At 43.9% G+C, this 24,234-nt stretch overlaps 1 protein-coding gene across 1 annotated transcript; it reads right to left on the bottom strand.

Annotated features, from left to right (window-relative positions):
* Nucleotides 1-18,936: 18,936 nt before the first annotated feature.
* LOC115197498 (gastrula zinc finger protein XlCGF26.1) lies at nt 18,937-22,544 on the bottom strand. The gene is made up of 2 exons (XM_029759111.1): nt 22,430-22,544; nt 18,937-22,112 (listed from the first exon to the last, which is right to left on the bottom strand). Exon 2 carries the CDS (start codon nt 22,070-22,072, stop codon nt 20,438-20,440), a length of 1,635 nt encoding a protein of 544 aa, XP_029614971.1. The 5' UTR covers nt 22,073-22,112; nt 22,430-22,544; the 3' UTR covers nt 18,937-20,437.
* Between the last annotated feature and the right edge of the window lie 1,690 nt (nt 22,545-24,234).

Below are 24,234 nucleotides of genomic sequence, written 5' to 3'. Positions count from 1 at the left end.
AAAGATGAGAGACTGTTATTTACATACGAGATTCTGACACAGAACTTCTCCACATCCTTCACCTGAGGTAAAAATCTCCCAGTCAGGTTCACCAGATAGTCCAACTTGGAGTGCATCTCCAGCATGCGTTGCCACCGACGACTGTATCCTGGCTCCAGTTGCTCGCCATTGCAAGGCATAAAGGTACACATCCTCTGAGCGACACGGTGACGTTGTCCGCCACAGGATGGCACAGGGTTGGCACGGGGTGCAGGCAGGGAAGACTTGGTCATACCCAGGGGCACACTTGTCACAGAAGATGCCCTTCACACCAATGCGGCACAGGCACTCACCCGTCAATGGGTCGCAGGCAGGCCGGTCGGTACCCTCCATTTGCAGTCACAGGCTAGGGAGACAGGATAAGGAGGGAAGGGAAATCTATACACAACAGCATTGTCTCCCTTTGTGGTGCTAAGAATTAAAAGACCCATCAATGAATCACTTTTGGCCACAACTTACTGACACAGCGCAGGCCAGGGTTCCCAAAGTGATTCTCCCCATACTCATCACACTGTCTGCTTCCAAACTCAGTATGACATTGGCACTGACCAGACACCTGAAGAGTCAAATATGAAGTCTTACCAATATAGTATGGGAAAATACATCTCAGTTTACCATGCTTTGACATAGAATAGTATAGAATACTGTGCTAGGGAGTATAGAGGCCTTGCCTTGTCACAGTGGTAATTGAGGGAGTTGGTAGGGTCACATTTGCACGATTGGCACCCAGACTCTCCCTTAATGTTTCAGAAGCTGTCAGCACACTCGTCACACAGCGTGACCACCGGACACTGCCCCGTGAGCGGTACACGGAGACACGGGCTGTCCAGAGGGCATTGGGTCACAGGAGCACTCTTGGGAACACACATAAACATAAAGACAGTGAAACACACATAAATAGCCACATACCATACCCAAACAGTCATAGAATTAGATTTTTTTTATTTCACCAGATGAGTCTCTAGTTTCATTATAAACTGGGTGGTTCGAACCCCGAATGCTGATTGGCTTACAGCCGTGGTATATCAGACGATATACCATGGGTATGACAAAACATTTATTTTTACTGCTCTAATTACATTGTTAACCAGTTTATAATAGCAATAAGGCACCTCGGGGGTTTGTGGTATTTGGCCAATATACCAATGGCCAATATAGCAATATATAGGGCTGTATCAAGGCACTCCGCGTTGCGTCATACATAAGAACAGCCCTTAGCCATGGTATATTGGCCATATACCACACCCTCTCGTGCCTTATTGCTTAAATAGAGACCTGGCCAAAATAGCAGCACACAGAGTTTCAGACACATTTACAACATAAAACACAAAGCACTACTGTTTTAAAAAATATATCTACACATTGAGCATGCAATAATTATCTGGGGGGGTGTGTTGCATCTAGGGGTCAAAACATTGACAGCCCCCCACTTTATTGACCATAGATTTGAACCTCTTTGCAGTCCTGGGCCAGATGATGATTTGTATACTGTGTGCCCCTGCTATACCTTTGCAGTCCTGGGCCAGTGTGTCTCCATAGTAGCCAGGCTTACAGCTCTGACAGTGGGGTCCCTGGGTGTTGTGGAGGTAACGCAGACACTCTCCTGTCACACTGTCACATGGTCACTGTCCGTAGGGTCGATGTTGTTGTTACAGAGACACTCCTCGCAGCCACCGCCCAGCGTGGTCAAGTCGCCATAGAAACCAGCGGAGCAGGCATCACAGCGGAGGCCTGAATGGAATTTGGGCAGGGAGAGAAATTAGGATCAACGGTCAGTAGTGAGCAGTCAAACTAGCAACTACCTTCAACTAATGTTGAAAAGAGTACACATGCACCGGCATAAACACACAAAAACACCTTTGTGTCCAACCAGGCAGTCACAGGTCAGGCTACCAGACTCTGGGTCATTGTTGCAGGTGCTAGCAAAGAACCATCCACTGGACTGAGTGTCAGGACACAGACAAGGCTCACAAGGCTCCCTGGAGACTGTGTCACAAAAGTAACCCTCCACACACCTGGAGCAACCAAATACACAACATTGAAACATTCTGACTGACACTGTGTACACTGGCAGATCTGTGACTGTAGAAAGAATGATAGTCAGAGAAGTTGGCACACACTTAGGGAACTAAGCTATAGATATGGGTTGATTCTAATAGGGAAATGTGAATAACAGCTTTTAAATGAACAGATGAATGAATAAATGAATGAAACCTCACTTCTCACATTTGCCTCTGGTGGAATGCCCCCTGCAGCCCAGACAGGCTCCATTCCTCCATATTTTTGTTGTATGTGCTTATGGACTGCCCTCTTCAATTTCAACCACAGGTTCAAGTCCGGAGACTGAGATGGACATTGCAAAATTATTATTTTGTGGTCAATGAAAAATGTATTTATGGATTTTGATGTGTTCTTGCTGGAAGATCCCTTGTGGCCAAGTTTCAGCCTCCTACCAGAGGCAACCAGGTTTGGCTAAAAATGTCCTGTTACTTGGTAGAGTTCATGATGCCGTTGAGGGCCCCAGGACCAGTGGAAGCAAAATAGCCCCATAACATCAAAGATCCATCACCATATTTTACAGCAGATATTGTTTTTTGCACATGCATCTTTCTTTCGACGCCAAACCCACCACTGGTTTGAGTGGCTAAAGAGCTGTATTTTCCTCTTATCTGAACATAGCACCCGGTTCCAATCCAAGTGCCAATGCCATTAGCAAATTCCAAGCGTTTACATTTGTTGGTTGCTCTTAAAAAAAATCATTTTTTCAGGAAACCCTTCCAAAGAGCCTATTGGCATGGAGGTGGCGTCGAATTGTAGATTTGGAGACTTGGACTCCAACTTCTGTAAAACTGTGGCCTTTCAATTTTTCTTTGCCTCCCAAACCATCTTCCTCGCTGTGTGTGGGGACAAGATAAACTTGCATCCTCTACAAGGGAATTTTACCATTGTTCCAATGGTTATTTCCAGTGGTGTAAAGTACTTAAGTAAAAATACTTTAATGAACTACTTAAGTAGTTTTTTGGGGTATCTGTACTTTACTTTACTATTTATATTTTTGACAACAAAATATAGTACTGTCGTGTCTTTGGCTATGCCGGATTAAGTGATATGACATGCTATTCTATAAAATCCTTTCTCTGTAATTAATATTACCTGATTAAGCTAATCATGTAAATGTAATTAACCAGAAAGTCGGGACACCACGGAAGAGTGTTTATAGAGCAGTTATCTTCCGAATAAACTCTTAAAAACGTAGTATTATTTTACATCGATAGCAGTCAATATTAATCGTCATATTTTCAGTCTCATAATGAAAGTTGTAAATTCTTGGTTATCTTCACGAACCCTGGCTAACAAGTTGAATCAGCAATACAAAATAAATACCCTACTAATCACACAGAATGACATATACACAGAATACAAATGAGGTCATACAGAAAACGTCCCTGGTGGACGGAGCCGACATGGCGGCTTGTTACACAAAGAAAGGGGGTTGGGCTTGAATGAAAGAGTGGGAAGAATTAGGAACAAAGAAACAGCAGCTATGCTATCGTAAATACAGAATCTTATGCATTCTAAATTACCGCCCATTTGGAAAAGGAAAATGCAATAAATATTTACTCTGAGCTGCGCTTTGGTAGATTGGTCGTAGATGCTGGCCGGGTTGGCCAACAGATCTTCCGGTCCTTGGGAAGAATGTCTCTGGTGGTAAATTGGATACGTGGTGGTATCTTCGTCTGTGGTAGACTGGATCCGTCGTCCGTCCTTTCCTAGCCCACGTCTACAGCGGCCGCTGCTAACTCAACGGCTAGGAAGTATCACTTCTGTAGTGAATAAGTTCAAAGTTCATACCATTCACAACCAAAGCTCACGCCGAGGTTGGCTTAGTTCTGTACTTGACATGTGTGTCCTTGTAACGCAGAGGCTGCAGACCCCACGTAGTGGAACACGGTTACATTGTGTCATTGTCTTATATAGTGGCGAGGGGAGGAGGGTGTGTTTCATCGTTTATAACCCCTGTCTCTTCACAGGGGCGGGCCATTGATCAAGCAGGGCACTTTCCTTATGAAAACCCAATTCTCTCAATTGGAAGCTAAAATTACATTTAATCTCCTAACAAACAATTTCAATATTAAACATTTCAATTACTTAACAATTCCATGTGACTCTGATAACTAGAGGGTGTATACTTTCCCAGGTACAGTTTATGTCGTCCTGTCATCAGTCATAATGTCTCAGATGACAACCCAACTGACATCCATACTCATTAAGTTCCAAAGCATATTTCCAACTGGTTTTATTACCAAAATATGGTTCCTTTTCCCCATTTGTTTGATGTTCCCAGACTCTCTATATTTAACAAAGGCTATTCAACAGTCCTTCAGTAGGGTCAGAAAGAGAGGGGAAGGAAGAAAGGTATTTATAGGGGGGGGGTGTAACAACAGTTGTCATGGAGAGAAGACCAAGGCGCAGCAGGTATGTGAATACTCATCTTTTTATTACCAAAACAAAAGGAGTAGAGCATCCACAGGAACAACACAAAAGGGTGACACCAGTGACAGTTCTGCAGGCTATAAAAGCAGTGCAAAAAACAACCACCCACAACCCCACAAGGCAAAGTAGGCACCTTATGTGTGACTCCCAATCAACCACAACCCTCTACAGCTGTGCTTGATTGGAAGTCACACAGCCAAAATCAATGAAACAATAACAAACACACTCCCTTCTGCCACGTCCTGACCCAACTACCCCCTCTACTGGTCAGGACGTGACAGTACCCCCCCCCCTCAAGGTGCAGACGCCGGGATGCACCTAAAAAAAAGGAAAACAAGAAAATCCCCAACAAAATTTAACACCTAAACAATAAGGGAGGGAAGGGAGGGTGGCTGCCGTCACCGACGGCACTGTGCTACACCCTCCCTCCCCAACCCACCTATCCTGGAGGTGGTTCAGGTGCAGGACGTGGACCTCGCTCCACCTTCGGCGTCGCCCACTTCGTTGGCGCCGATAGCTGCGCCGGGCAGACGGGCCACTCGGGCTGACCCTGGCAGACGGACCACTCTGGCTGGGTCGGAAGGCATGCGGGCCACTCTGGCTGGGTCGGAAGGCATGCGGGCCACTCTGGCTGGGTCGGAAGGCAGGAGGGCCACTCGGGCTGGACTGCAGGAGGGCCACTCGGGCTGGGCCGGAAGGCAGGAGGGCCACTCGGGCTGGGCGGAAGGCAGGAGGGCCACTCGGGCTGGGCCGGAAGGCAGGAGGGCCACTCGGGCTGGGCCGGAAGGCAGGAGGGCCACTCGGGCTGGGTCGGAAGGCAGGAGGGCCACTCGGGCTGGGCCGGAAGGCAGGAGGGCCACTCGGGCTGGGCCGGAAGGCAGGAGGGCCACTCGGGCTGGGCCGGAAGGCAGGAGGGCCACTCGGGCTGGGCCGGAAGGCAGGAGGACCACTCGGGCTGGGCCGGAGGGCAGGAGAGCCACTCGGGCTGGGCCGGAGGGCAGGAGAGCCAATCGGGCTGGGCCGGAGGGCAGGAGAGCCACTCGGGCTGGGCCGGAGGGCAGGAGGGCCACTCGGGCTGGGCCGGAGGGCAGGAGGGCCACTCGGGCTGGGCCGGAGGGCAGGAGGGCCACTCGGGCTGGACCGGAGGGCAGGAGGGCCACTCGGGCTGGACCGGAGGGCAGGAGGGCCACTCGGGCTGGACCGGAGGGCAGGAGGGCCACTCGGGCTGGGCCGGAGGGCAGGAGGGCCACTCGGGCTGGGCCGGAAGGCAGGAGGGCCACTCGGGCTGGGCCGGAAGGCAGGAGGGCCACTCGGGCTGGGCCGGAAGGCAGGAGGGCCACTCGGGCTGGGCCGGAAGGCAGGAGGGCCACTCGGGCTGGGCCGGAAGGCAGGAGGCCCACTCGGGCTGGACCGGAGGGCAGGAGGGCCACTCTGGCCGATCCTGACAGGCCGGGCACCCTGGCAGATCAGGGCAGACGGGCACCTCCGGCAGAACAGGGCAGTCTGGCCACTCCGGCAGAACAGGGCAGTCTGGCCACTCCGGCAGAACAGGGCAGTCTGGCCACTCCGGCAGTTCAGGGCAGTCTGGCCACTCCGGCAGTTCAGCGCAGTCTGGCCACTCCGGCAGTTCAGCGCAGTCTGGCCACTCCGGCAGTTCAGCGCAGTCTGGCCACTCCGGCAGTTCAGCGCAGTCTGACCACTCTGGCGACTGTTGACTGGCGGGCAGCTCTGACGACTGTTGACTGGCGGGCAACTCGGACGACTGTTGACTGGCGGGCAGCTCTGACGACTGTTGACTGGCGGGCAGCTCTGACGACTGTTGACTGGCGGGCAGCTCTGACGACTGTTGACTGGCGGGCAGCTCTGACGACTGTTGACTGGCGGGCAGCTCTGGTGATGGTTGACTGGCGGGCAGCTCTGGTGACTGTTGACTGGCGGGCAGCTCTGGTGACTGTTGACTGGCGAGGCTGGGCTGACGCACTAGACTCCTGATGCGTGGGGCTGGTATTGGACTCTCCAGCCTGGAGACACGCACCTCCATGCTAGTGCGTCTAGCGGGAAACACCGGACCGAAAGGGCGCACTGGCGGTCTTGAGTGCAGGGTTGACATCACCCCTTCCGGCTCGATGCTCCCCTTGCCCTGGCACCTGCGGGGCGCTGGTACTGGGCGAACTGGGCTGTGCGTCCGTATAGGCGAGATGGTGCGTACCACAGCGTAACATGGCGCCCTCCACCTCATACGCACCTCCCTGTAGTCACGGGTAGCTGGCTTACGGCTCTTCCCTGGCCTGGCCAAACTACCCGTGTGCCCCCCCCCAAAAAAATCTTGGGGCTGCCTCTCGGGTTTGAACGCTAGTCGTGTACCAGCAAAACATTCCCGTTGGTTCCTCTGTCCAGCTGCCTCCACTCTCCTGAGTGCCTCCACCTGTTCCCATGGGAGGCGATCCCTTCCGGCCAGGATCTCTTCCCAGGTGTAGGCTCCCTTGCCGTCCAGGATGTCCTCCCATGTCCATTCCTCCTTTTTTCTCTCCTGTGGCTTCCTCCTCTTCTGCTGCTTGGTCCTGGTTTGGTGGGTGGTTCTGTAACAACAGTTGTCATGGAGAGAAGACCAAGGCGCAGCAGGTATGTGAATACTCATCTTTTTATTACCAAAACAAAAGGAGTAGAGCATCCACAGGAACAACACAAAAGGGTGACACCAGTGACAGTTCTGCAGGCTATAAAAGCAGTGCAAAAAACAACCACCCACAACCCCACAAGGCAAAGTAGGCACCTTATGTGTGACTCCCAATCAACCACAACCCTCTACAGCTGTGCTTGATTGGAAGTCACACAGCCAAAATCAATGAAACAATAACAAACACACTCCCTTCTGCCACGTCCTGACCCAACTACCCCCTCTACTGGTCAGGACGTGACAGGGGGTCACAAACCTTACCCACAGGCCAACGTACCTTTTACTCCATACATTTTCCCTGACAACCCAAAGTACTCATTACATTTTGAATGCTTAGCAGGACAGGAAAATGTTGAAATTCACACACTTATCAAGAGAACACATGGTCATCCTTACTGCCTATGGTCTGGCGGACTCACTAAACACAAATGCATCTTTTGTAAATAATGTCTAAGTGTTGGAGTGTGCCCCTTCTATCCGTACATTTTTTAACTTCTCTAGGGTAGGGGGCAGTATTCAGAAATTCAGATGAAAAACCTGCCCAAATTAAACTGCCTGCTTCTCGGGCCCAGAAGGTAGGATAAGCATATTATTAGTAGATTTGGATGGAAAACACTCTGAAGTTTCTAAAACTGTTTGAATGATGTCTGTGAGTATAACAGAACTCATATGGCAGGCAAAAACCTGAGAAAAAATCCAACCAGGAAGTGACTTGTAGTTTTTCTATCTAATCCCTATCAAAACTGTGGGGTCATTTTGCACTTCCTAAGGCTTCCATTGGCTGTCAACAGGCTTTAGAAACTTGTTTCATGCGTCTCCTGTTACTGGGCAGAGAATAGGAGCTCAGTCAATCAGTGGACTGCCTGGGACCAGTGAGTTGTTTCCTGCACGGGCACGCTGGCACGCCGCTCCTTCTTTTCCTCTGTAATAATACATTATTGTCCGGTTGGAATATTATCAAAGTTTTATGTTAAAAAGACCTTAAGGATTGATTGTAAACATCGTTTGAGATGTTTCTATGAACGGTAATGAAACTATTTGACTTTTCGTCTCTGGTTTTAGACTCACGCGCTATGCCTTTGGATTAGTGATCTGAATGAGCGAACAAAAGGAGGTATTTGGATATAAATATGGAGTTTTTCAAACAGAAATAACATTTCTTGTGGAAGTGGGAGTCCTGGGAGTGCATTCCGACGAAGATCAGCAAAGGTAAGGGAAGATTTATAATACTAATTCTGAGTTTAGTTGACTCCAGAACTTGGCGGGTAACTGTATAGCTTGCTTTGATGGCTGAGCTCTGTACTCAGAATATTGAAAAATGTGCTTTCTCCGTAAAGCTATTTTAAAATCTGACACAGCGGTTGCATCAAGGAGAAGTGTATCTATAATTCTTTCAATAACTGTTGTAAATTTTATCAACGTTTATGATGAGTATTTTTGTAAATTGATGTGCTCATTCACCGTAGGTTTTGGTGGGAATACATTTTCTGAACATCACGCGCCAATGTAAAATGGGGTTTATGGATATAAATATGAACTTTATCGAACTAAGCATACATGTATTTTGTAACATTGAGTCCTGGGAGTGTCATCTGATGAAGATCATCAAAGGGTAGTGATTAATTTTAGCTGTATTTCTGTTTTTTGTGACGCCTCTCCTTGCTTGGAAAATGGCTGTGTGGTTTTTCTTGTTTAGGCGCTGTCATAACATAATCTAATGTTATGCTTTCGCCGTAAAGCCTTTTTGAAATCGGAGACTGTGGTTGGATTAAGGAGGATCTTATCTTTAAAATTGTGTATAATACTTGTGTGTTTGAGAAATTTGAATTATGAGATTTTAGTTGTTTTGAATTTGCCACCCTGCTATTTCACTGGCTGTTCATAGTGTGTACCGCGGGTGGGACGGTAACATCCCACATACCCAAGAGAGGTTAAACAATAAAATGGTGCCGTCTGGATTGCTTAATATAAGGAATTTGAAATGATTTATACTTTTACTTTTGATACTTAAGTATATTTTAGCAATTACATTTACTTTTGATACTTAAGTATATTTAAAACCAAATACATGTAGACTTTTACTCAAGTAGTATTTTACTGGGTGACTTTCACTTTTACTTGAGTAACTTTCTATTAAGGTCTCTATACTTTTACTCAAGTATGACAATTGGGTACTTTTTCCACCACTGGTTATTTCCCTAATAGTGGAAATTGGTATATTGTTTTTTTTAGCTCTTTCTTTTGTACCCATTGCCTGATTAAAGAAAGTCAACAAACGTTTGTCTCTTTTTATTTGTGAGATCTTTACCTTTCCCCATGGTTATAGATGACAAATGGATTTCACATGCGTTTTACCACATTTTTAAAACCCAGTGATAAAGGAAGCCATGGAAGGCCACGATACAGTTTAACTTAAAAAGTAGAATGTTAATACAGATCTTTATGGGTTCCAATAATTTTGACACCTATCTTTTTGAGATTTTTTTTTATTACTTGTTAAAAACATTTTTCTCTGAGCAATTGTATTAGTATAAAATAATATAATTTATATATTTTTTGGTGCATACAATACAGCTCAGTATTTGTATTATACTGTCTTTTTTGCTCATCTTTATCTTTATTATGGTATGTAACCAGAGAAGGTCATTGTCATGGTGACGTATGTGTGCAGCCGTTGGGTCCGAAACCGAATGTTAGCAGGGCGCAGGAGTCACAGCAGCGGCCAATCACGTAGGGCTTGCACTCACACAGCCCTCCAAATTTACTGCAGGAGGGGCCTTGAGAGCCCTGGAGGTTATACCTGAAAGCTGGAGACACAAGTAATGGCATGAAACACACACACTATACACACACATCACATATACTACACATGAACATAATATTAAAACATTTCTGTGAAATTTACTTTTTCTAAGATTCTTCCCTTCTCTCAGTTATTTGAGCAGTAGCCAGAATGAGTATATACCTACCAGTGGAGGCTCCCCATACGAGGAAGGGGAGGACCATCCTCCTCAGTGAATTTCATAAAAATAAAAATAGTGAATCTTTAAAAAGTTATCCTTTTTAGATAAAACTATACTAAATAAATTCACGTCACCAAATAATTGATTAAAACACACTGTTTTGCAATGAAGATCTACAGTAGCCTCAACAGCACTCTGTAGGGTAGCACCATGGTGTAGCCGGACGACAGCTAGTTTCTGTCCTCCTCTGGGTACATTGACTTCAATACAAAACCTAGGAGGTTCGTGGTCCTCACCCCCTTCCATAGACTTACACAGTAATTATGGCAACTTCCGGAGGACGTCCTATCAGAGCTCTTGCAGCATGAACTGACATGTTGTCCACCCAATCAAAGGATCACTGAATTAATCTAGTGCTGAAGTATAACCTACAGCTAGCTAGCACTGCAGTGCATACAATGTGGTGAGTAGTTGACTCAAAGAGAGAGAAAGACAAAAATTTAAAATGTTTTAACAAATTAATTTCTTCAGAAATGAAGGAGAAGAGAGAGAGAGCTATAGTTTGTATTTTCACTTTCACTTTCAGTTACGTAGCTAGCCAATGTAGCCGATTTAAACACCCAGCTCAAACAGAGAGGGATGCTATGTTACCTAGCTGGCTATGGCAATCCAAATGGGAACTTATCCAAGTCATGGTAAGCTTTTTGTTTAATTAATTTATTGCCACCGTGGCCCGCCGGTGTAACTGCTAAACTGCTTGCTAACTGTACTGCAGGATTATAGCGGGTTTACTAACGTGTTCGTTTTAGTAGCTATGTTGACTTGATGTTAGCTAATATGGTGACAATGATGTACAGTAGGCTGTGTGTAGTGGTTATGATATGAAGGTTTGGCTTGGAGGTTTTTTCGCCTGGTCACACAGCTGACAAGCGAAGGGAAAAGGTGAGAGGAGGAGACCGCGTAGATGCAACAAGGAATTACAGTAGCCTAAACCTATCTATGTTCCATTGAGCTGGGTGAATGGAATTTGAATGACAGTCATCTAACATGCTGTAATAGAAATAAGGTTATGCTCATGAAAAAAATTATCGTTCAGACTTCCCAAACGGCGCAGCGGTCTAAGCCAATGCATCGCAGTGTTGCAGCATCACTACAGCCTGGGGTTCGATCCCCAGGCTGTGTCACAACCGGCTGTTACCATGAGTCCCATAGGGGGGCGCACAATTTTTTTCTGATATCTTGGCTTTTTTCTTTGGATTTTCCCATGATGTCAAGCAAAGAGGCACTGAGTTTGAAGGTAGGCCTTGAAATACATCCACAGGTACACCTCCAATTGACTCAAATGATGTCAATTAGACTATCAGAAGCTTCTAAAGCCATGACATAATTTTCTGGAATTTTCCAAGCTGTTTAAAGGCACAGTCAACTTAGTGTATGTTAGCTTCTTACACACTGGAATTGTGAAACAGTGAATTACAAGTGAAATAATCTGTCTATAAACAATTGTTGGAAAAATTACTTGTGTCATGCACAAAGTAGATGTCCTAACCGACTTGCCAAAACTATAGTTTGTTAACAAGAAATTTGTGGAGAGGTTGAAAAACGAGTTTTAATGACTCCAACCTAAGTGTATGTAAACTTCCAACTTCAACTGTACGTCTATGATAGGTTCAGATTTGGTCCAGTTTGGTCCGTCTGTAGACGTTAACATCAAGGCCACGGTGGACTGACCAAATTTGTATTACTTTTCAACGTCCATGGACGTCTGGTGTCAGTTGGTGCTCAGTGGGTGAAGATGCTGGTTACAGTAAATGGAAAGAGAGGGGGGCTCATGGGTAGGTGTGAGAGGTGACATTAACTGGAGAGGTGACATTAACTGGAGTTGGCCAATTTGGTAACGGAATTACGAGTTTGAATCCCTTAATAATTCATAAATCAAATTTATATCAGTACAATCACTATAACTAATTGGTAGGCCTACCATTACTTGTTACTTCTGTGAACATTCATTATCCTCCCTCCTCAAGAGACGGAGAGAAAACAGAAAATAAAGATGTTTTTTTTATAAAGGAATTACAAGGCACAAGGCAATATTTCCTACATATTTTCCAATAAAAAATATGTGTTGACCAGCTGGCTGGAGTGTTTACGGACTTATTCAATTTCTCTCTATCCCAGTCTGCTGTCCCCACATGCTTCAAGATGTCCAGCATTGTTCCTGTACCCAAGAGAGCAAAAGGTTCTTCTGTCATCATGAAGTGCTTTGAGAGACTAGCCAAGGATCATATCACCTCTACCTTACCTGACACCCTAGACCCACTTCAATTTGCGTAATGCCTCAATAGATCCACAGACGATGCAATCGCCATCGCACTGCACACCGCCCTTGCCCATCTGGACAAGAAGAATAGCTATGCAAGAATGCTGTTCATTGACTATAGCTCAGCATTCAACACCATAGTACCATCCAAGGTCATCATTAAGCTCGAGGCCCTGGGTCTCAACCCCACCCTGTGCAACTGGGTCCTGGACTTCCTGACGGGCAGCCTCCAGGTGGTGAAGGTAGGAAACAACACCTCCACTTCGCTGATCCTCATCACTGGGGCCCCACAAGAATGCGGGCTCAACCCCCTCCTGTACTCTCTGTTCACCCATGACTGCGTGGCCACATATGCCTCCAACTAAATAATCAAGTTTACAGATGACGCAACAGTACCGTAATTTCCGAACTATAAGCCGCAACTTTTTTCCCAGGCTTTGAACCTCGCGGCTTAAACAATGACGTGGCTAATATATGGGTTTTTCCCGCTTTCAATTTTTTTTTCTCCAAAAAAACACATTCTGTGACGTGCTCAGTTTTTTGGCGGCATGAAGCTTTCATTAGACCAATGAAATTGCCGAACGGGTTACGGTCAAACAACTTTTTTGTTTACTGTTTAGATTAAATCGAGCGCTCTCAAACTTCCCATCATTCTGATTACAGTAGTCATTTTGTCACCCTGATTCATGGGGGCACAACAAAGTATTTGCAGCCACTCGACATCAGTGTAAATCGTGCATTTAAGGTGACGCTCCGTGTTCAGTGGGAGGCTTGGATGACAAGTGGGGAGAAATCCTTCACTAAAACGGGCCTCATGCGAAGAGCAACTTATGGTCAAGTCTGCCAGTGGATCCTGACAGCGTGGAGCATTGTCTAAAAATCCACTATCATCAACGGGTTTCGAAAGGCTCAGCGGGGGATTTGCCTCCGGATGAAAGTGACGAGAGCGACAATGAAAAGGATCCAATATCGGATGAAGCAATTCTGAGGCTATTCAACTCTGACACCAAAGGAGATGGTTTCAGTGCACAGGAGGAGGAAGATAGTGACCAATGACTTTCTTGGTTGGCTACTGTTTACTGCTATTTTTTTATTTTTTGTTACAAGCCGTGTTTCGTTAAAGCCTATTTACATTTACATTTACATTTTAGTCATTTAGCAGACGCTCTTATCCAGAGCGACTTACAGTAGTGAATACATTTCATACATTTAAAAAAAATAATAATCCCGTATTTATTTTTGTTACAAGCCGTGTTTCATTAAAGCCTGTGTAAAGTTCATTTGTTTCAATGTACCGGTAGGCACCTTATAGACATGTGCGGCTTATTTATGTTCAAAATAATCTTTTTTTTTTAATTCAGTGGGTGCGGCTTATATTCAGGTGCGCTTAATAGTCCGGAAATTACGGTAGTAGGCCTGATTACCAACAATGACGAGACAGCCTACAGGGAGGAGGTGAGGGCCCTGGGATTGTCAACAAAACAAAGGAGCTGATCGTGGACTTCAGGAAACAGCAGAGGGAGCACCCTCCTATCCACATCAACGGGACCGCAATGGAGAAGGTAGAAAAATTCAAGTTCCTCGGCGTACACATCACTGACAAACTGAAATGGTCCACCCACACAGACAGTGTGGTGAAGAAAGAGCAACAGCACCTCTTCAACTTCAGAAGGCTGAAGAAATTTGGCTTGGCACCTAAAACCCTCACAAACTTTTACAGATGCACAATTAAGAGCATCCTGTCGGGTTGTATCACCGGCTGGTACAGCAACTGCACCGCCCGCAACTACAGGGCTCTCCAGAGGGTGGTGCGGTCTGCCCAACGCATCACCGGAGGCCAACTATCTGCCCTTCAGGACACCTACAGCACCCGATGTCACAGGAAGGCCAAACAGATCATCAAGGACAACAACCACCCAAGCCACTGCCTGTTCACCCCGTTCACCGAGAGACTGAAAAACATCTTATATCTCAAGGCCATCAGACTGGTAAATAGCCATCACCAGCACATTAGAGGCTGCTGCCCTATATACATCGACATGAAATCACTGGCCACTTTATTAATGGAACATTAATCACTTTAATAATGTTTAAATATTTTGCATTACTCATCTCACATGTATATACTGTATTCTATCCTATTCCACTGTATCTTAGTCTATGCCGCTCTGACATTGCTTGCCCAAATATTTATGTATTCCTAATTCCATTCCTTTACTTGAGATTTGTGTGTATTGTGTATATTGTTGTGACATTTTTAGATATTACTGCACTGTTGAAGCTAGAAACACAAGAATTTCGCTACACCCACAATAACATCTGCTAAACACGTGTATGTGACAAATAAAATTTGATATGATTGATTTGTTGGTAGGGGTCTTTACGTCAACGTTATTGTGTTTTGATGTACAGTCGTGGCCAAACGTTTTGAGAATGACACAAATATTAATTTTCACAAAGTCTGCTGCCTCAGTTTGTATAATGGCAATTTGCATATACTCCAGAATGTTATGAAGAGTGATCAGATGAATTGCAATTAATTGCAAGGTCCCTCTTTGCCATGCAAATGAACTGAATCCCCCCAAAACATTTCCACTGCATTTCAGCCCTGCCACAAAAGGACCAGCTGAATCTCTCAACACAGTGATTCTCTCAACACAGGTCTGAGTGTTGACGAGGACAAGGCTGGAGATCACTCTGTCATGCTGATTGAGTTCGAATAACAGACTGGAAGCTTCAAAAGGAGGTTGGTGCTTGGAATCATTGTTCTTCCTCTGTCAACCATGGTTACCTGGAAGGAAACACGTGCCGGCATCATTGCTTTGCACAAAAAGGGCTTCACAGGCAAGGATATTGCTGCCAGTAAGATTGCACCTAAATCAACCATTTATCGGATAATCAAGAATTTCAAGGAGAGCGGTTCAATTGTTGTGAAGAAGGCTTCAGGGCGCCCAAGAAAGTCCAGCAAGCGCCTGGACCATCTCCTAAAGTTGATTCGGCTGCGGGATCGTGGCACCACCAGAACAGAGCTTGCTCAGGAATGGCAGCAGGCAGGTGTGAGTGCATCTGCACGCACAGTGAGGCGAAGACTTTTGGAGGATGGCCTGGTGTCAAGAAGGGCAGCAAAGAAGACACTTCTCTCCAGGAAAAACATCAGGGACAGACTGATATTCTGCAAAAGGTACAGGGATTGGACTGCTGAGGACTGGGGTAAAGTCTGGGGTAAAGTCTCTGATGAATCTCCTTTCCGATTGTTTGGGGCATCTGAAAAAAAGCTTGTCTGGAGAAGACAAGGTGAGCGCTACCATCAGTCCTGTGTCATGCCAACAGTAAAGCATCCTAAGACCATTCATGTGTGGGGTTGCTTCCCAGCTAAGGGAGTGGGCTCACTCACAATTTTGCCTAAGAACACAGCCACGAATAAAGAATGGTACCAACACATCCTCCGAGAGCAACTTCTCCCAACCATCCAGGAACAGTTTGGTGACAGACAATACCTTTTCCAGCATGATGGAGCACCTTGCCATAAGGCAAAAGTGATAACTAAGTGGCTCGGGGAACAAAACATCAATATTTTGGGTCCATGGCCAGGATACTCCCCAGACCTTAATCCCATTGAGAACTTGTGGTTAATCCTCAAGAGGTGGGTGGACAAACAAAAACCCACAAATTCTGACAAACTCCAAGCATTGATTATGCAAGAATGGGCTGCCATCAGTCAGGATGTGGCCCAGAAGTTAATTGACAGCATGCCAGGGCGGATTGCAGAGGTCTTGAAAAAGAAGGGTCAACACTGCAAATATTGACTCTTTGCATCAACTTCATGTAATTGTCAATAAAAGCCTTTGACACTTATGAAATGCTTGTAATTATACTTCAGTATTCCATAGTAACATCTGACAAAAATATCTAAAGAATTAATAAGGGTCCAGTAAACCAGACCAAAATGTTTTTCATTGTCAAGGAGAAGGGAGGGAGAGGGTCTGTCAAAATGTCATTAGTCAGGTGTTGGTCATAGCCCAGACAGTGAACAACAAATTAACAGCCAAATTAACTGAGAGGTGTATTACAAAACAGGACCAAACTTTGACCAGTACAATGAGTTGAGAGGGCTTTCACATTATCACAGGTAAGTCAAGGTTTCACCAACATCCACATACTGATGAATAGGTATACACACACACACACACACACACACACACACACATCATACACATGCAGACTATTTTACTCAGAGTTGGGGAGTAATCAGTTACATGTAATCTGATGACAAAAAACTTCTTGGAATACTTTTAAATTCAGTAATATTCAGGAGGTTTGCAAAAAAATACATTATGACACCTTTCTGTTTTCTCAATAACATTAAATTCAGCATTGAAAACAGTTGCAAGTTTAAGTTTGTTCCACCTCAGCAAGTCAGACCACAGGTCAGAGACCACTATGACACACCAAAAGCGTTTGATGGATCCTTTTTGGTTGCCTACTTAGGGGAAAGGAATCCAAAAGTAACTGAAAGTAATCATTACGTTATTGAGTTTGGATAAGGTAACTAGTAACTGTAACTAATTACATTTACAAGTAACCTACCCAACCCTGTCTGTACTCAGATACACTCCCACACAAGCATTGGCCTACACTCACAAACACACACACAGTAAAAGCTGCTGTCGCATGAACGTAGGGACATCAAACACGGGACCATTTCTTTTTTACTGTTTTTCACACTATGTATTCATGTACTGTATTCTTCCCATAACTCATTTGAATATATTTACAACATTGCATTTTGTTACACTGTTTATATACTGGATTCTTGAAAGCTCACTGTAATATCTGTACATTTCATTCATAGTATAAATTTTTATTGTGCATACCATTGGCGGATGGTCGGAGGAGCTATAGGAGGATGGGCTCATTGTAATGGCTGGAATGGAATAAATGGAAAGTATCAAACAGATGAAACATTTGGAAACCCCACGTTTGACTCCGTTCTATTGACCCTCTATAACATCTGCTAAACTGTGTATGCAACCAGTAAACTTTGATTTGACTGTTCCCAAGCCACCATACAATGTTACATACAGAAGGCGTGTTTAGCCAATGCTTTGTGAATTCAAAGCTTACACACACACCACAGAAGCCATTCACTTCATCAGTAAATATTCCCATCATTCTGGTGATGGGACTCTAATTGGACCGTCTTCCTAACTGTATGGGCTACCTTTCTCACATTGTGGGTCGTATAGCCTATTCATAATGGGAGAAGTAAATGCACGACACCCAAATAATACGCCCAAGAAACAACATTGGAATGTAGAGTGCCGTATAGCACTTTTCTCTACTAAAGTGAACCCTCAAGGGAGGAATTAACTTTATTGGGAATGTATGGGGCCCAAGAGATATTTGTTTTGGGATTTACTCTAGGCTTAACTTCGACTTGCATCATGAAACCAATACAAACAGTAACTCAAATACCAGGTCAAAAACAATAGCTAGAATTGAATATACAGTAAGCTAACCAACATACTGTAGCTGCACATTGCCTGAATGAACAGAGTCATTGAGTATAATCTATAACTTAGACAGAGTTGGCAATAATGTAAGTTAATGGACAGTATACTAGACACTGTAATGACAGAGATGTGAACCAAGTATTTAAACCATTTCTTGGCATCAAGTTATCACTAATTGCATTAAAGCAGAAGATGACCTCTGTACTTTAGATGCGAGAAACACCAGCAACGATCTTCTCCTTGCTGTTGGCGCATCTTCCAACAAATGTCCTGCAGAATCAATTGAAGGGCAAGAACAAGCTGTTTACAGACCATATCACAAGTTCAGAGCAGCAACACTTTCTCATAACACAAAAGTAGCACTTACAGTATAAGCAGCCTTCCCTGTATGCTTCCAGAATCAGTGCCTACCTGCTCCGGAGCCCGAATGTGATTAGAGCGGTAATGACACTGAGTCTCAGCCTGTAAGTGCACACCTGAGCACCACACAGAGAGAGTGAGAGAGCAGGCCAAAACGTAGACCCCGAGGATGTAAGTGAAGGAGGATTAGATTTCATTCAAAGCGGACACATTCCCGTCTCCCTCTGATTGATACCCGAAGTACAGTACAGTAAGAGGGAGGAATTTACCTGGACAAAGACATGGAACACAGACTAGTTACTGAGGTATGCTCACCTTGCCTGGGTGTACAGTAGTATAGTACAAGACAGGGGTTTACCTTAGAAACATTGAATACACTGATGTTCTCTCTGTTATGTTAGCCATGTCCTGTGTGGAGTGGATATGATTCAACAATAACATAATTAGAATATACCTTGTCTTGATAAAATTCACCCAACATAGAAATTTAACTCATAGTGTGGTCTCTACTGGTGCATCGTCTCTAAATACTAATACAGTTGCAACAAAGAAAAATAACACAGAGCAGTCTTTTTTTTTTGGAATACATGTATTCAAATGGTAAAAATAAACGGTGAAAAGGGCTAGGCTAGTTTAAGCCATGCTACAGAGGGATGTTTGAGATTATACAAGGCATATTCAGGATTATTTTGTTCTTATTTTACAAAGCAATATACACGCAGTGGCCAGTATTTTAGGTACACCAACCCGTTCGCGAAAATGGTTTGCTCCTACAGACGAGTCACGTGGCCTGCTATATAAAGCAGGCAGACAGGCATCGAGGCATTAAGTTACTGTTCAATTGAACGTTATAATGGGCAAAACGAGTGACCTAAGCAGCTTTGAGCGTGGTATGATTATCGGAGCCAAGCGTGCTGGTTCCAGTATCTCAGAAACACATGGTTTCCTGGGCTTTTCACGCACGACAGTGTCTAGGGTTTACCAAGAATGGTGCGACAAACAAAAAACATCCAGACAGCGCCAGTTCTGTGGGCGAAAACAGTTCATTGATAAGAGGTCGAAGGAGAATGGCAAGAATCGTGTAAGCTAACAGGTGGGTCACAAACAGGCAAATAACAGCGCAGTACAACAGTGGTGTGCAGAACAGCATCTCAGAACGCACAACTCTTTGATCCTTGTCACAGATGGGCTATTACAGCAGATGACCACACTGGGTTCCACTCCTATCAGCTAACAACAAGAAGAACTGGTTCCAGTGGGCACGCCATCACCAATACTGGACAATTGATGAGTGGAAAAAAGTTGCCTGGTCCGGCGAATCCCGGTTCGTGTTGCGCCATGTGATGGCAGAGTCAGAATTTGGCGTAAGCCGCATGAGTCCATGGCCCCTTCCTGCCTGGTGTCAATGGTACAGGGTACAGGCTGGTGGCGGTGGTGTAATGGTGTGGGGAATGTTTTCCTGGCACACATTAGGTCCCTTGATACCAATTGAGCAACATTTCATGCCTGAAGAATTCTATTCTGGAGGCAAAGGGGGTCTGACGCAGTACTAGATGGGTGTTCCTAATAAGCTGGCCACTGAGTGTATATACAGTATAGCATATTGACAGAAATAATGTAGCTGTATATTGTTTCTAAGTAGTTTTTGAGAATGTACATGTCAAGGCATTGAATAAAGCTGGAGGTTTCTCTGCTACAGTGATATGATAATATCCAAATGCTTGGGTTAGTTCTACCCTCTAGGGTTCATTTTGGACACATGTTTACATTTCAAATCAATCATTCTACACTGAAAGTTAGTCATACAGTACAAGTATCCCCATCACACAATATGGCCCAGCCAAAGTAGGCTACATAGAGCATGTCATCTACTTTGTTGCCACAACAACATACAGATTATAAATGGATAAAGCAAATGTAATGCAAGTTCAATGCAAAATAAGTCACCACCTTTATTTAATGTATTATTAGACTAGTTTGGCATAGAGCACAATGTATCATAGGCATAATATTACAAAAAAGGAGCCCCACAATTGCATGCTGTGGAAAGTTCAGTTTGTGGTGAAATAAATCACTGACATATTTTCTTGTGTTGCTTTAAATTCCAAGCCCGATTGAAACTCTTCCCACAATTAGAGCAGAGGTAAGGTTTCTCTCCAGTGTGTAGTCGAATGTGTGCTCTTAAATGTCCTGGCAGAAAGAAACTCTTGTCACAGTAAGTACATGTGTGCCGTCGTTCCCCCTTGTGAAATAGCAGGTGCATTCTGAGTCCCTGAGCGTGATGGTATCCCTTCCCACAATCAGGGCATTTATGTGGTTTCTCTCCTGTGTGAATGCGCATGTGAAGCCGTAATGTCTTTGCAATGTTGAATGTCTTGCCACACTCCTTACAAGAGAATGACCTCTCTCCTGTGTGGGTTAACATATGAACCTTCAAGGAGCTGGCCTGCGTAAATGTTTTACTGCACTCTTTGCAAGAGAACGGTGTCTCCCCTGTGTGAGTGCGGCGGTGTATTCTCAAACCTCCGATCTGTTTGAATTTTTTACCACACTCCTCACAAGTGTGGGACTTAATATTGGAATGAACTTGTTTATGTCTGGCCAGTTGGGTGAGGTTAAGAAAGCTTTTTCCACACTCCTCACAGAGGCAGGATTTTTCTGGTTTGGGCCTGTGAGTGTACTGGTGCCTCTGAAGACCATCCAGAAGTCCAAAGCTCTTCCCACACTCCTCACAAGAATGCGGTTTGATACCAGTATGGTTTGACTGATGCTCTTGCAATATGGACAGTGTGGAGAAGCTTCGCCCACATTCAGGGCAGGGGAAGGCTGTTCTGTGTACTTGCTTCTGATGCTTTCGCAGACGGTACTCTGAGACAAAACTTTTCCCACATTCAGAGCAAGGCAATGCTTTTTCCTCTCCATGCGCTGCTGACATATGCATTTTCAAGTTGTAGAGGAGTGTGTAGCTCTTCCCACACTGAGAGCAGATGTGGGGACCCTCGTGGACTTTCATATGTTCTTTAAGGAACTTCAGCACACTGTAGCTCTTTCCACAGTCGTGGCAGGTGTGCAGCTTCTCCCCTTGGTGATTTAGCTGATGATTCTTTAAGCTCTCTGGTCGGGTAAAACTCTTCCCGCAGGCGGTGCAAACATGTGGTCTTTCCCCGCTATGTGTTGTCATGTGCCTTTTTAAGCGAGATGCTGAACAGAATTTCCTATCACACTCGGTGCAACCGTGATTCTTCTCACCGTGCGTTGTCAAGTGCTTCCTTAGGCACGGTGCAGAGCGGAAGCTCTTTTCGCATTTCGTGCAACAGTATGTTCTGTCAGCATCATGCATTGTTAGGTGCTGCTTTAAGAGCGATGCATAAGGGAAGCTCTTCTCACAAGTTATGCAATAGTGTAGGGTTTTATCAGTGTGCCTAATCTGGTGCTTTTTCAAATGTAAGGCGGTACGGAAGCTCTTGTCACACTGGGTACAAGAGAAAGACTCTGAATCAGACTCAGAATCCTCCTGTGATGAATCCGAACTGTCTGCTTGGTTTGCTGGCTGATCACTTAGATTCTCTTCTTCCAGTGTGTTCATCTGTTGAGTGTACTCAATGCGCATCTCATCTATTTCAATCTTTATTTCAGGTAAATCAATGTTATTTGCCTTGTTCTCTGGATCATTGCGGCTTTGGTGTTCATTAATCATGTTCTCCATCTTGATAGACGGAGGGAAGGGGTGCAGTCTAATTTTCTGTCTGGGGAAAGTGACAGAAAATAACGTGTGAAGAGAATATAATATAAAAAGGCATGGCTAATGCAAACAAAACCTCACTGAACGTCTGTGTCAAATGTTTCATGGTGTTGTGGTTGTGGACGACCACCGATTTCAAAGCAAAAAGTGTACGAACTAAACCAAACGTGAACGTTAGCTGACTAGCTAGCTAGTTTGATTGCCTGCAGTGCTCATACCGAATGGAAACACAATATTGTTGGTTTAGCTATATGACTCAACCAGAATGCACAACACGAAAAAACACAAAACTACTGCTAACACCTAGAAAAGTCAAAATACCTGTAGCTATGTTCGTTTTTGGACAAAAACAACAGCGCAAAAATCAGCGTCTCGTCAGCAACACTAAAAAAGTACTTCCTGGTCACGGCATTTCGAAAATGTTCGAAATAAAAGTCCCCCACGTAATAGTAGAAAAGTGTCATCAACCTGTCTTTTTTAAAGATGTCTAAAAAAATTTTTGTCTAAACATTAACAACTAAGTACTTCCGGGTCACAGCTTTATGAAATCCTTCAGAATAAGAGTCCTATCTTGTGCACTTTGTACATTAATAATTTGGGGGAAAATGATGGAAAATATGCACAATTATTAATATATTGTATAATAATTATCATACAAATAATTTTTGAAAGATTTTCTAAAATATATTACATGATTAAAAAGTATATTTGATCATCAATGTTTTTTTGTCCGTGTACTCCTATAATTTATTGGACTGTACACACACACACACACATATATATATATAAATCCACAGAGTTTACAGGTGCTCCTAAGTAGAATGGACCCCCCTTTTACTGTGATATAATATACAGAAAATTGTTTACGGTGTAATAACTATGTACAACATGAAAAAACTATTCAGCGGATTGACAAAACTTTAAGGGCCACAAAATTAGCAGTGACAATGATTAGGGTGTAATTCTGTGGATTTGGAAAGTAGAGGTGTTCCTGAGTAGAATGGACTCCCATTTACTGCGACGCAATGTACAGGAAATTGTATACAGTGCAATATGAATGACAGAACATTGTGTACAGTGTAATATGAATGACAGAACATTATGTACAGTGCAATATGAATGACAGAACATTATGTACAGTGCAATATGAATGACAGAACATTGTGTACAGTGTAATATGAATGACAGAACATTATGTACAGTGTAATATGAATGACAGAACATTGTGTACAGTGCAATATGAATGACAGAACATTGTGTACAGTGTAATATGAATTACAGAACATTATGTACAGTGTAATATGAATTACAGAACATTATGTACAGTGTAATATGAATGACAGAACATTGTGTACAGTGCAATATGAATGACAGAACATTGTGTACAGTGTAATATGAATTACAGAACATTGTGTACAGTGCAATATGAATGACAGAACATTGTGTACAGTGCAATATGAATAACAGAACATTGTGTACAGTGCAATATGAATGACAGAACATTGTGTACAGTGTAATATGAATTACAGAACATTGTGTACAGTGCAATATGAATGACAGAACATTGTGTACAGTGTAATATGAATTACAGAACATTGTGTACAGTGCAATATGAATGACAGAACATTGTGTACAGTGCAATATGAATGACAGAACATTGTGTACAGTTTAATATGAATGGGCTAAATAACAACATGATTTAAATGTGTGTTCTAAAGTTGATTATTATAATTATAAAATTAGTAGTAATAGTAGTGCTATTACTATTTTTAATAATAGTTGCATTATAAATAATGTTTTGTTATTTTTATTGATGTTGTTATCATCATAACTATCTTGTAACCATTCATCTCAATGTTGTTAACAATATTGCCAATGCGATAATATTATTTGTGCTATTAAGGCTATTAACTATTTAGATGTTTTTGAAATTGTTAAACCAAATGTAAGTCTACTAACATTTCCATTTAAAATGTTACGAGTTTCGACCATTTGTATAATTCTTTACGATCATTGCGGCAATTGTATTTTTGGAAATCGCCGAGGTCACGGCCTTATTTCTCGCTAGGTCTTGCTTATTCTTGCTGGCGTCTCAAACGTTCACTTCCGTGGAGCAAAACACGGCA

The sequence above is a fragment of the Salmo trutta genome, chromosome 7, assembly GCF_901001165.1.
Source record: "Salmo trutta chromosome 7, fSalTru1.1, whole genome shotgun sequence".
Classification (NCBI taxonomy): domain Eukaryota; kingdom Metazoa; phylum Chordata; class Actinopteri; order Salmoniformes; family Salmonidae; genus Salmo; species Salmo trutta.
This window is presented reverse-complemented; position numbering and strand designations above follow the sequence as displayed.

Bases quoted from the DNA above. Each gene is read 5' to 3' on its own strand.
- LOC115197498 (XM_029759111.1), bottom strand. From the start codon at position 22,072: ATGGAGAACATGATTAATGAACACCAAAGCCGCAATGATCCAGAGAAC.